Source organism: Ixodes scapularis, unplaced genomic scaffold (assembly GCF_016920785.2).
Source record: "Ixodes scapularis isolate PalLabHiFi unplaced genomic scaffold, ASM1692078v2 PGA_scaffold6__148_contigs__length_123643588, whole genome shotgun sequence".
In the NCBI taxonomy this organism is placed as follows: Eukaryota; Metazoa; Arthropoda; class Arachnida; order Ixodida; family Ixodidae; genus Ixodes; species Ixodes scapularis.
Window position 1 is genome coordinate 85,907,703 of NW_024609881.1, and position 13,287 is coordinate 85,920,989.

Here is a 13,287-nt window from a genome sequence, read left to right on the forward strand (position 1 = left end):
CCCATTTTTCTGGGTTGAGCGGCGTCGCTGTCGGCGTGACCGCGCGCGTTGCATTATGAGACGTCACAGTTTCCCCACTAAACTTACCGGAGAAGCTGAATTGGTTTTGAGGTCACGTGACGTAGCCCGCTAAATTTAGTGGGAATATTTTCGCTAAATTTCCTGCTAAATCTAGCGAGAAAATTTTCGCTATATCTCCGGCTGAATTTAGCGGGAAATGTAGCAAACGTTTTCTCGCTAAATGAGAGGGGAGGAGGGGCATACCCACTCCTCCGTACCTCATCCTCCTCCTCCTCAGCAGCTGCGCTCTAATTTCGCATTACACAAAATTGTAAACGTCTTTGATTTCTTTTTTTTTTTCCAAAACCAAGCAAAGTGTGGAAAGTTTGTTTTAACATAAAAAGTGTCAATCTGAATATTGTGCCGCGGGTCATTAAGTTGTATACAAAGCCCGCTAAACAATGCCAACGGTTTAGGTCAGTGCTTATCAAATGGGAGGCCGTGGCAAATGCGAAGGCATTTCTAAGATCTTGGAAGCATTGCTCCTCAATGAACCTGGCAATAAACTTTATACTTTTTTCGTATATGTCAGTGAGAGAATCGCAGTTTACACGAGCACTTAGCTATATAATATTCCTTTATCCCTTCGCAAATATAATTACCCCAGACCTTTTCCTCTAGCCACATCGATGATTCATCACTTCCGCCGATCCACAAGCTATCCCTGAAACATCAATATTTCAGAACCACTGGTCTATGACACAGTTATCAACATCAATTACTGCGCTTCAATACACATGGCGTGTAGGTTGAAAAAAGCCGATGCGCACACTTCCTTGCAGAGCATGTAGTCAAGCAATAAGAACTGCGGAAGGAACTTAACAAATGACGAAGCTCACGATGGGGTTACACCTAAAAAATACAACGTGTGTATTGAACTGATAAAAATGAGCCTCATGACGCTTATCGCTATTGTCTCTCTATGAGCACCTCGCACATTTCAAGTAGAGTCCCATTCTGAGCTCTATCCTACCCCATCTTCTCTAGCCCACCACGCCTCCCGCGGGAAAGTACATACCATTTTGTTTAAGCGTGTTGTTCGCTAAATTATTCATGCTCCGTTCCAGCGTGTTAAGGGCTGAATGACAAGTAAAAAACATAACTTGATTATTTGCTACCAATTAATCCAATAATTATTGAATTAATCAACTACGTTAATTTTCGGGCATAATATGCGTTACTTTAAAAGGTCCAAAACGTCAATTTCTATTTCTTGCTTTGCATCAATGCGAAAAAAAAAAAAAAAACATTGAAAACACGCATCATCGTTCTAGAAACAGGCTGAGTAACCAAAATGGCTGTGCGGACCTTTGAAATAAATGTGTTTTACTTCCGAAATTTGCCAATCTTGTTCAATATAAACGGAGTCATAAAACAGAGGTAGGATTAAGAGAAACCACAGTTGGGCTTGGGCCGGGTTTGGGTCTGGTTCGGCGTGATGAGGGCCGGGTTCACGTTCAGTTAATGCCGAAAAGGGCAGTGGAGCTCGGGACGGCTTCAGGCCAAGGCATTATCGGGCCCGGTAGGGTCGGGCCTGCTATTCCGGCCCGATCTGATATCTAACCCGGCGCACGCTACCGTTCATGAAAGGACGACGTCCTTAACCTCGGAGTTGTTGACGCGCTCCGTCCCCAGGGCGCGCCACCAACCGGGAGGCTCGGGAGGCCGTGCCGGTTTTCGACACTGTGACTCTTCCAAGGAGTATAGAAGGGCAGGAGAGGGTATGACGTCAACCTTGTAGCCTCCACAAGCCATGCTCCCTTGACGCCTAGACTCTTATTTTCCTCCTTACTCTCCTCACTTATCAGCCCGACATGACCACATCACGTTGCCGTAGCTAGCCTTCGTTCTGATAAAACCTACCGGACGGAGCGCGCGCAAGCCTGCAAGGAATCCTTCTACAATCAACCATCCACCTCGCACGTGACATGTCACGCGCACCAATCGCCAGAGAGATCTACGGTCACATTGGCCACAACCTCGTTTAAACTATTTATGACTAGGCTTCACCAATATTTCGACGTGCCCCCTCCTAGTACTTATAAGCTCCTTGGGCTCTTCGGCCGAGGCGCAGCGTTACGCCACCTGAAGTATTTCTATCATGATCTATAATATGATTCCCATATAAAATACGTGGTAATAAAAGCCACTTAGAAGCACTAAAACATTTCTAAGAAATGTTTGTATTTATTTTTCTGGTTCATCTGACGTCAAAATGATTTAAACAACAGGTGCACTCAAGACGTGCTTAGTATCACTGATCTTTCACTTTATACGGATATTTTGTTTCGCAGAAAAGAAACCGGGCAAAGTCTTCTGAGAAATCGAGAAGGAATCCTCACAAGGTGCTTGCTCGTTTCGGCTGTCTGCGGACAGCGCTTCTTTTTGGACGTCACCCTAGCTAAATACGTCATGACGTCCACAAGACACTCTGATATTCACAGCAGTGTGCAATATTTTCGCAGCTGGCGCATTGCTTTATGCTAGCCACACATGCTTCTCAGGAACAGAAAATTCGGAATTGGGAGTGCGATATATACCGTGTTTTTCAGCTGCCTTGTCCCGACAGTTATTAACTAACATAAACCACTCAACTTTAAAATAATAATAACGCATGCGTTTCAGGCATTTAGTGTTCCACAGCTCGACGAAACAGCAGCCGGCCTTTATCCATTGCAGAGCATTGGGTCCTCTAGAAGTCCCTTGCAACTAGAATACTTATTGTAAGATGACCACAGCCGAGCATGCCATGACGGATGACTTAGTGGCAACAGTGGACGACATTGAACGTCTCGGCTGCTCGAAACTAAGCATCGCCGCGGCCGGCTATTTCAACGGCGGTGCAGACACGGAGCAGACGCTGCGTGAGAACAAGATGGCGTACCACAGGTAAAACAATAGATTTTTTTAAGTGCTAGGAAATGAGTGGCGTCTTAAGATTTGGTGGATGATATTGCTTGTAGAGGCCTGTGATTATCGATGGTGTTAGCATGAACCTCAAATTAGTCCTATTTATTAAATCGCTGCACTGACAGAGAGGCAAGTTGTATGACTGGCACCTGTGATACTCAAATGTTTATTCAAGTAGGCCTAATATATAAGTCCTCCTTTTTACCTTCTTTTCACTGAAATTTTATTTGATAGTTAAGTGATGGCATTATGGTTTTAAGAGCTTTAGTCCCCTGCTACAGATGGTTGTACTTGGTGTTTCACGAGATAACTTTCTGATAAACCTTTGCACCGCTGCCCCTCCATTTATGTTATGTGACTCGGGCCAACCAACAATCAAGATGGCTGAGCCCAATCCAACTAATGTGCAGCAAATAAAGCTAATTCTTGAACATTAATAATAAACTGCGCGAAGGTCAAGTACACACTGACGGAACAAGCGCTAACTCACAACTGTCGTTTTGATACTCATACCGAAGAATAGAAAAAAGTAACGTTCCTTTCTCTTCTTTCCTTTTAGCATGTAGTAACCTTCCCAAAATAAAATTGCCTTAATGGGAAAAGGAAGTTAATTTTTTTTTTAAATTACTAGGAAATGTCAGAAAGAAAGAAAAAGAAGTTGCTGACAGTAATCCACTGAAACAACCTCACGTAGAAAGGTAAACTTAATTAAGTTATTTGTCCGTTAATACCATTGTTGGCGCACTGACGCACGAGTTTTTCTTTTCTTTGATAATCATCGCCCCGTATAGTTATCTAGATATTTTCTCCTGGTACCTTCCAACGACCGTTGTTTCTGTTAGTATCGGTTCGCAGTTACAGTCTCTTATGTGCGCTCCGAGATGTCCCGCTGGTGTTCAAATTGAGTGAAGAAGGACGTTCTCATAACCTGGTGTTTACTCCGCGGCCTGACTGACCTATGTGTATTCTGCCACAGGTGAAAAGCATTTCATACATAACCTGACTTTGGCAAGGTATATATGTTTGCTTCTGTTGCAGACCACATTCATTGTGACGTTCCTGAAGAGAATTTTCCTTAGAACAAAGTTTTTTTTAGATTGTCTGGTGCTTAAAATACAATAGGGATGTCAGATCTGGAAGCCAGCGTTTTTATTTTGTGTGATACCCGGTGAATGTAGGGCATCACAGCCGGGCGTTGTCCTTCGTACTTGTTTTTGTATTTTTGTCTAGCGTCTTCTCTGTCAGTGTGTACTTGACCTTCGCGCTATTTATTAGTAATATATGCATATCCAACTAGCCCACCTTAATATTTACTATTTTCCAAACGTTTCGTTCTTTTGCCCGCGTACTTAGACTACGCCTAAGGCCTAGGGTACTCCGTGACGTGGCCCAGAGAAACATGGAGGTAACCCTGCTGGAGGATCAAGTGGTGTCCATGCCAGTTGGAATCTCGCCAACAGCTTTCCAGAATCTGGCGCATCGAGACGGGGAGACCGCCACCGCCAGGGGTTAGAAAATCAATGTCTCGGCACAGGCATCTTCCGTGCAGCATCCATCGTGTCTTTTTGGCATTTTGAGCGTTTTTGTTTTCTTCAATCTATAACGAGAGATTCCGACGGATACGAGTGAGCTTGTAGTTCAGAGTACTCGCATGGTACAACAGAGTTGGCGTAAACAAGAAATCACCTTAATGTCTTTCGTTTATATATATATATATATATATAATATATATAACTAAAGGAATTTATAAACGTAATCTAGTTTCTTTTTGTGGAGCCTTAATCAAGCAGCATGGCCAACTTCCCGGGACACTCCATGGAATAGACCTTTTTCAAGAAAATATCAAAATTCTAATTGATTTTGTTAAATGATACCCAGGCAATTACAGTCCTCGAGCAAATTACGATTTTTTGTCGAGAAAAGCAGAATTTGACAATTTTGTGAACGTGGCCCATAGAATTCAATAAAAAAAAGACGTTCGTAAAGCACTGCAATAAAAAATATACGCCTCCAAAAGTTTAATTACAGCAAATTGAGATTTTATTGCTGCCTCGTAAAATATTCCCGGGGAACATTGGAATTTTGGTTGTTGAGTTAAAATTTTTAATTTTAGTGCATGCGGCGAGGCGTTGAAGTCCAAGAAAGTTAGGGGTGGAACACTTTCATGCTACCTTTTAACCCGTACCCGTAATCTGCTAAAAAGTAGCGTTCCTCAGTTTGCGCAAGAAAAAATTCTGAAAATTGCCTGATGCACGATAGGATATTAGCAGCGTGACAGAAGCCTACGTGCTCCAAGCTACAGGTAGCGCAATCAAATGCTGTAAGGATTTGCGCGGGTGGCTACCGCGAGTTTTGCAAGCGCGTGACGCTCATCTTGCAGCCTAACAGCTTATGATCGACAGTGAACCAAAGTGCACCACCTTCTTTCCCCCGTCCAGCTGCTCAGAGTGCAAGAACCCTTCTGATGCAGGGATTGTTCAGCTGCATCACTATCGAAGACGTGAAGAAGGCAGCACCGGACGGGCTCCAGTGGCTCCAGTTGTACATCTTCAAGGACCGAAGCATCACCAGAGACATTGTGGAACGCGCCGAAAGAGCCGGATACAGGGCCCTTGTACTGACAGTTGACATGCCCATCGCCGGAAAGCAAATTGCCCGTATCAAAAACAAGTTCAAAACGCCGAAGGTTGCTAAGTACGTTGAAACGTAAAGTTAATTACATTGCGCCAGAAATATATACTTATCAGATTGGGTAAGGGTCAGTTTGAACTTATAGAGAAAAACGAAGAATGGCCAGAAGAGGACAAAACGACTGACTAACAAATTTGCTTTAGTACACTCATTCAGATGCGTAATTGGTTTTTGCATCACAGGTTGTTCAGCTAAACACAAAATGCCTATTAGTTGTCAAAAAATGTACAAAAAATATTAAGTTTGTCACCCGCTAAAATTCTTCTTACAAGCTCCCTGTGCGCGGCTCACCGAAAATGTTGTATTTTTGTAGGTGTGACTTACGAATATGTAACAACTAGCTCAATCAGGCCGAAATGGTCAAACCTAGAATCACTGAACACCCCGATATTGGCAAAATAGTTTAACGAAACCAAAATTTTTTATTGATATAAGGTTCGACAGACTTTGGCATCTTTTTAGTGACGTTACACAGTTAGCTCATTGACGATCGGCTCCATAGAACCACTTTTTCTATATCGTGTCAGATGGGCGTACCAAAGTTGCTGAATTGATTTTTGCTACCCGCGTGCGGTTAACAAATAAAAAAGGGGAAAAAAGACACAATGAACAGAAAGTGAGGGCGTAAAAACTAGCTGGTGTAGTTTAGATATGACACAACCCCGAGATTAAAGAAAAAAAAAAAAGCAAACGCGACTTTTTTGTGCCTGTCGCCTTTTGCTTCTTGCTGTCTCCGGATTGTGTTAGGTCTAAACAACATAATTGGATTCTGTTGTTTGCTATACAATATACTGCTGCGTCGTGAAGGCCACCTATATTCCATCTCCGAAATCTCCAGAGTGCAGAGTAAGATAGAGGGATGTGAATATTGGTCAGCAGGAACGATGTGTTATCGCGAGAACTCGCGCATATAAAGGGGCGATGCAACGATTTTCGTACTTTGCGCAAATACAACTTAGAACGAACCCCTGACTTTAATTACCTACGAAACACGTGTTCGTTCTTCACGACACGTAATAGAAGTCACAGGAAAATATTAAATAAAAACAAGCAGCGTACACGCCCTCAACTAGCAGCCAGATAAGTGGCCAGGTGGCCCGGAGTCGATTGTATGCCGCCAGTGATGATCATTGCCACGCGTTAGGGTTGGCAAAGCACAAGACACGCGCAGGGTTCCAGACATTTTTATGGTTCGGCTATTGTCGTCATTGGAGCGACTGAACACGAGCCACTATAACCGAATGCTTGTCGAGCTATTGAATATCACGAGCCCAAATAGAGTGCTCATGCAATGCTCTGGCCCAATCTTTGAGCCATATTCAAGTATCGTCACTAGGGGACTATAATGCCTCATTGGGGGACGCTGCAACCTCCAAACTACGTCTTCAAGTTTTGTGAGGGATTGATTGATTGATTGATTGATCTAACTTGTTTTATTAATAAAAAAAAAGCAAAGCGCGTACGACTCTTTCTAATCAAATGTCTCCTGACGTCGGAGAGAGGGGGTGGGGGAATGGGGTACGGATAGGGAGGGGGGTACCAGAAATGTCACTAATCAGATGGAGTCCTGGATGTTTGCTGTCGCGACAAAGTCAAGCAGCGAGTCTAATGTGGCTTTGCGGTTCTGCAGTGCGCCCCTCGGATGTGTCCAGTCCCGAAGGCATCGCGGGCGCAGCTTGGGTTGCAGTTTTCGAATTGTTTTTTCCCACGCCCGGCTGATCTCCACACAGTCCCATAAGAGATGGGCACTTGTGGCCTGTTGTTCATTTGTGCATCATCTACAAGATCCGTCGTCAGCGCGTTCTTTTTCTACATCTGTCTTGAGCGCACATCTCTCGAACTTAGCCCGGACTGCCGGGGAGACGGCCGCTCTGGTTCGGAGTCTCCGAAGACGCACTGTAGCCCACCGCCCGTACGCGTTTGGCAGTGGGTCATTGTCTTCATATTGAAAGAAAACGCTCGCTTTTGTTCATGCAATTACACGCAACAAAGAGGTTTCTCGGTCAGTGACGTTGCGTGCGAGTACACTTGGGTCCCAATAGTGTCAGTAAGACGTGTAAAGTAAAAAACAAAAACATTCCGAGCGAATATCGTTGCATGGCCCCTCTAAGTGCACTATCTAAAGCCATGCGCTCGCGCATTAGGATTTGTCACCACCGTAGATGTATGTGAGATAAAATATACACTACAAAATTTAAAATTCCAGACATCAAACCTAGTATCATTTCGTATGTATAACGGTGTGCGCATGATCGCATGCGGAGCATCAGGCCGTATCCATCACACCTGAACTCGTGGAAGGAAGCAGGTGCAATTGCAAGCCTGTCTAAGTTGTTCAGTCGTATGAAACATAAGCCTGCACGAATATGGCACCAGCCCGTTCGTCATGCTTGGATTTGTGTTGAAGTTTAGCAGGATATTGTAGTCTATCGGGGCTGCTCATGGCAAAACTGGAGAATATTGTTTGATTTATGATGCCCATTTAGCCCCAAGGAAGTCAGTCGTGGTGAGTTGGTTTCAGTGAAAACACTGCACGTTGTCAGACTTTTTAGCTAGAAAGTAGATTTCAACATGAATGGAAACTAAGGAGATAATTTCAATAGGTGTAAACAACTTGTGATCAATAAGCTGCGTTCATTGAGTATTGAAAAGTATTCGTTTGCTTGTTTTCGCCTAAGAGAGTAAGTTTCCGGAAAACGCTAAATTTAATTTGTCCGATCCCCACTCCAAAGGCATGCTTGCAGGGTTAAAGTGCAACTTAAATTAAACCGCTCGCGTTTTAGGCGTTTATTAGCCCTGGATTTCGCTGGTAAATATTAATACGTTTTAGCAATATTAGTGTTTCTGCTTCAAGCATCGAGAAACTACAACAATCGCCTAGTAAAATGAGCAAGCACAAAATGAAAATCCTTATCGCATTTCTTTTTCAGCTTCGCCGGATTAATTCCGAACAAGGCTTACGCGTACGGGGGATTTCTAGATCCCTCATTGACCTGGGACGACGTTACATGGCTGAAGAGCATTACGAAGCTCCCCGTAATCGCTAAAGGAATTTGCAATGGTAACTACCGAATTCGGTCTGATTGCGACCACTCTCAAGTGGTCCCAGTTGGGCTCGAACGTGTTTGGGGTGTGATCTTTTTTGCCGACTTTCAGCGCGAAAGAAAAGTTCGCTAAAAATTGTGGCAGGCAAACGCTGCTTCACATTTGACGCAATGAAGAACGGTTTGTGTTTCGAATTTAAGTTTGATATCTGTTCGACATCAATGCGGCAAAAATGGGTATAATATCTCTATGGTAGCAACAACCCGAGAAGGAGAAAGGGTAGGGGTGTTTAAAAGGATGTCTTTTAGGGAATGTATAAAATTCATACCCAAAAAGCATGCCAAAGCTAAAAAGAAGTTTCCTATGTATGAAGCCATTAGGTACATGACACTATCGAATGTGTCATATGCCAATCCTTTTTGTGAATAGTGACGATAGAAGGGACCTGTAACTCTCACAATTTGCGGCTGTACGTTCGAAGTGCTTTTCAGTCACCTTTCAAAACTTTTTGCTTTAAAAGTTACGACAGATTGTTTCGATGTTGGCTCTGATCGTGAAAAAAGGCGGCATGTAAAATTCCTAGTTCTCTATGCAAAATCTCGAGAGCCATATCTTTTCTTCTCAATACTTATCTGCTAATATGGAAATAATTCTACGTGTTCACTTAGCCTTGCCTAGCTGCCATAAACAAATAGGCGTTCAAACTACGGATCATTTTAAATGGGACGATTGCTTTCCTTCCAACACAGCCGAAGATGCTGAAGAAGCAATAAATTGCGGTGTTTCGGCGATACTGGTCTCCAACCATGGTGGGCGGCAGCTGGACGGTGTACCAGCAACTGTACGTCACATTGAACATCTCTCGTTATGCATTGTGGATTTCCTTGCAATTCCCGTGACTCGTGCTTGCAAGAACACTCATGAAAACCATAAGCTAAGACGACTGAGCGCTAACCTAGAGGCCGAGCACGCGAAGTTCAGCTAGCTTGAAAAAACAAAAACATTCAAAGCGCACTCCCCTCTGACGACCTGATCAGCAAAGAACTAAAATTTTAAGGTGTTGCGTTCCAAACCAACGACGGGCAAAGGTCTGAGGAGTAATTTCTACCATCTGGTTATTTCTTGCCCTGAAACCGAAATATTGGCTACACGGCGCCTTGTGCGCAATAAGCCTCTGTCGATTGCTGACACCTTGAAAGGAATGGGTGTCAGTGAAGAGGGCTACAGCCTGCGCCGAGGTTACATACCGAGCTTCTCGCCTCGGAGCGAGCCCCTGGTTTTTTCTCGGTCGTCGCAAGGTCGCTTCAGCTTATCTTTCCGTGACTTTGCCCGAAAACATGCATGGGCTGTAATGTGACGTTTCGGGAATAGGAGCGTCTTCGTCTTCATGGGCAGTTTAAGAACTTAAATTTTTGAGCCTCCCGAAGTAAGCTCCGTATTTTTCTGGATGCTGCAGATTGAAGTCCTCCCTGAGGTTGTCACTGCAGTCCGCGGACGCGTCGAGGTCTACGTGGACGGCGGAGTCCGCCGCGGAACCGACGTAGTCAAGGCGCTGGCACTTGGAGCCAAGGCAGTGTTCGTTGGGCGCCCGGTTCTTTGGGCGCTGGCCTACAACGTAAGTCATCCTCCATACTATCGACACATCATATGCTGATTAGACGGAGTAATATTTTTCTGTAATTTCCGCCACATTTATTTTGCCGACTACCTTCATCCTAATGATAAGACCGTTATGCGCAGAATGCGTTGGACTTGCGCGCTTTACTTTGGTTTTGAAATTCTGGGGTTGGTTTAGGGTGGAAGGAAACTAAATTTAGCGGCGATGTCTCGCCCACCAACTTTAACAAAATATACGTTTGTTTAAACTTGACGAAACATAAGTCCGATAAAAATAACAAATACGTAAAAATGTTTCTTCTTTATTTTTTTTTTATTTTTTTTTTGGTGGGGGCGTTACATTTTTTTTAGATGCCAGCCATTAAACACATGCAGTGTTCAAAACACAATTGTTTGGATCCTTCGTATTGATATTGGGGTTATAACTAGTCTTTTCACCGCCAAAAATACGTCTAGTAAATTGCCGGCTTTGCTAAGTTTCAGCTTTCTGCGAACTAAAGGGCAGTTGGATATTGTTAGGCTTAGCACGGCCCAAAGCTTCAAGAAAAGAGTAACAATAAACATGCCATAACGCTCTAACATCTCGATGTAAATCTGTCTTCCCAGGGTGAAGAAGGCGTGAGAGAGATGCTCGAAATCTTGAGACAAGAGCTGGATCGGACACTCGCACTCATAGGTGAGGGATGTTTCCCATGTCACGAGTGGAACAGAAAGTCGTCACTGATTAGTCGAGTGGCACATTTAGATCATCATGTTTCATCTATGTTTTTTTGTGCGGGTATTAGCAACGTGTCCTTTCAATTTTACTAGTGCGGCCTGAGAGCAGAACTGCGCTTTATTTAGCTTTAGCTTTGATCCAGATGAAGGCTTTATAAAAGGTTCGCGCCGCAGAACCCGAAGCCCACGTGCTTAATCCCCAACCCTGGCCGTTTCGTTTTTGATGAGTATCCTACTGGGATGTTTTAGTGCGTCACTACGCTCGCATGGATGGCGCAATCTTAAAGACCCCAGGCTAGCAGTCGTATTGCACTGGTTTAATTTCTCATCTACAATATAGGAATTACTCATTCCTTGGAGCAGACTTACTTCCCGATGTCTGAACTCTGCTAGAACAAACTTCGAAGGGCTTGAAATACGTTGACTTTTTGCGCTAGCCCGGGCTGTGGAAGCAGCTTGCAAACCGAACAAAATGCTCTCTTAGCCTCATGTGAACATATATGCAAGGTAAGTACGGATTGTATACAATTATTCTGCAGTTTCTATGGGCTGTGAGTGCTGTATTATGATTCCGTAACACTACAGTAAATGGCCCAATTTTTAGTACCACCACTGCGCAAAGTATGCTAACTATAATAGCATTACGCGAAAAACAGCATTGCATGAAACGTCGGTGTTTCCTGTACAAAGAAAGAACGAGGGATAGATACTGGTAGCAATATCCTGAGGAAGGAGATGCCGACGAAGGGGGCCGTGGCACGCACGACCATCTCGCGCTAAGTGCCATGTGCTGGCCGGGCCTTGTTCAATCCTTTGTGTTCAACCATTGGCTCCTCTCCTGTCCTTTCTGCTGCCGGCATCATCATGCTAACAATATATATTATTTTGTATATGATATGCAATTTAGCTTCAGCAGATATGTACTTAAAACGTTACCCTTGCTTCGAAGTTCATGGTAACATTGAGTACAATATGTTTTATACGAAAAGGATTGGAACAAAAAATATGCGTTTTCATTTTTATTTTAATTTTATTTTTATTCTTCTTTTTTTCAGGCTGCGCTTCTATCGACCAACTACGACCTGAAATGGTGGTTCATCAAGACGACTTCTCTCAACCTTGAAGGTTCACAACGCAGGCTTTGAATGTTTCATTTTGAAATTCAAAGATTCAGTCCCGGTCAATATGTCTACACAATATACATCATTTCATACATCGCATATGCTTTGTGACATGCACTGGTGAAGAGCTCTTGGGTTTCCGAAAGGTACCATTAGCATACTCCCGTAAAATTGGAACGGCAGAGAAGCCGGAAAAGTTGTGCAACCAGTATTGTTTTTTTTAAGTGGAACAATAAAACTTTACACAACGTTTTTCATGTCTGAGGCAGACTAAATTGATCAACAGCATTTTTCACGATGTTGTATTTTGCGCATAAAAGACAAATACGCGCTCTTCGCAAAAATACAAAATGAAGGAAAAAGCAATCAACGCGCAACATCAAAATACAATACGTATGCACGTTGTCGAGTTAGTAAAGTGATCACCATCATTGATTGAAAGAGAAGAATAAAAAAAAAATAGAAACAACTGTTGGTGCTTCTTTTTTTATTCTTATCTTTTTCTGAACTTGAAGTATGAGGAACCAGCCACAGTAATCCTTCGATTACTAGCTATAGGGACTGGCAGCTTAACAAACGGAGGATAGGGTTCATTATCTTCCGGCTTCTTCGTTGGGAATTTCTTCTTGGACGCTCTTATTACCAGATGCCCCAATCCCATTGGCTGCGAAATAACAGCAATATGCTTGGGTCACGCCACGTCCCGCATTTTTTAAGCCTTTACTGATTACACAAAGCGCAAGTTCGTCTGCTTCCTGCGCCGCAGTGGCGGTGACGCCAAAAGGCCGAACTATGATTGGCTCTGATTGGAAGGATAACGGGTACACCTCAAGGCAGGCAATGAAGGATAGTCCAAGAAGGTGTTTTAAGTTAAAAGCGTGCCAGCGCATATGCAGCAAGCAATTGTGTCAAAATACGTCTTTGGCTCGAGGGAGCGCAGGAATTGGGCGCGCCGATCAAAAGAACAACGCAGCGAGAACTCGCAGGGTATGGGCAATGACGATGCAGCCAAGCTCGTGTTCTCACTGCTTGAGGTCTAGGATAAAAAAAAAGCGCGCGGGCGCATTTGGCGGTTAAACGAACGCACGAGGGGCGCAAAGGGTTCGTATAACAAGTGCTCAGTGCA

General features: G+C 43.7%; 1 protein-coding gene across 1 annotated transcript; it reads left to right on the forward strand.

Annotated features, from left to right (window-relative positions):
• Nucleotides 1-2,788: 2,788 nt before the first annotated feature.
• LOC8040095 (hydroxyacid oxidase 1-like) lies at nucleotides 2,789-12,163 on the forward strand. The gene is made up of 8 exons (XM_029994475.2): nucleotides 2,789-2,949; nucleotides 4,324-4,478; nucleotides 5,409-5,664; nucleotides 8,592-8,722; nucleotides 9,456-9,547; nucleotides 10,163-10,321; nucleotides 10,930-10,999; nucleotides 12,096-12,163. Exons 1-8 carry the CDS (start codon nucleotides 2,789-2,791, stop codon nucleotides 12,161-12,163), a joined length of 1,092 nt encoding a protein of 363 aa, XP_029850335.2.
• Nucleotides 12,164-13,287: the final 1,124 nt, after the last annotated feature.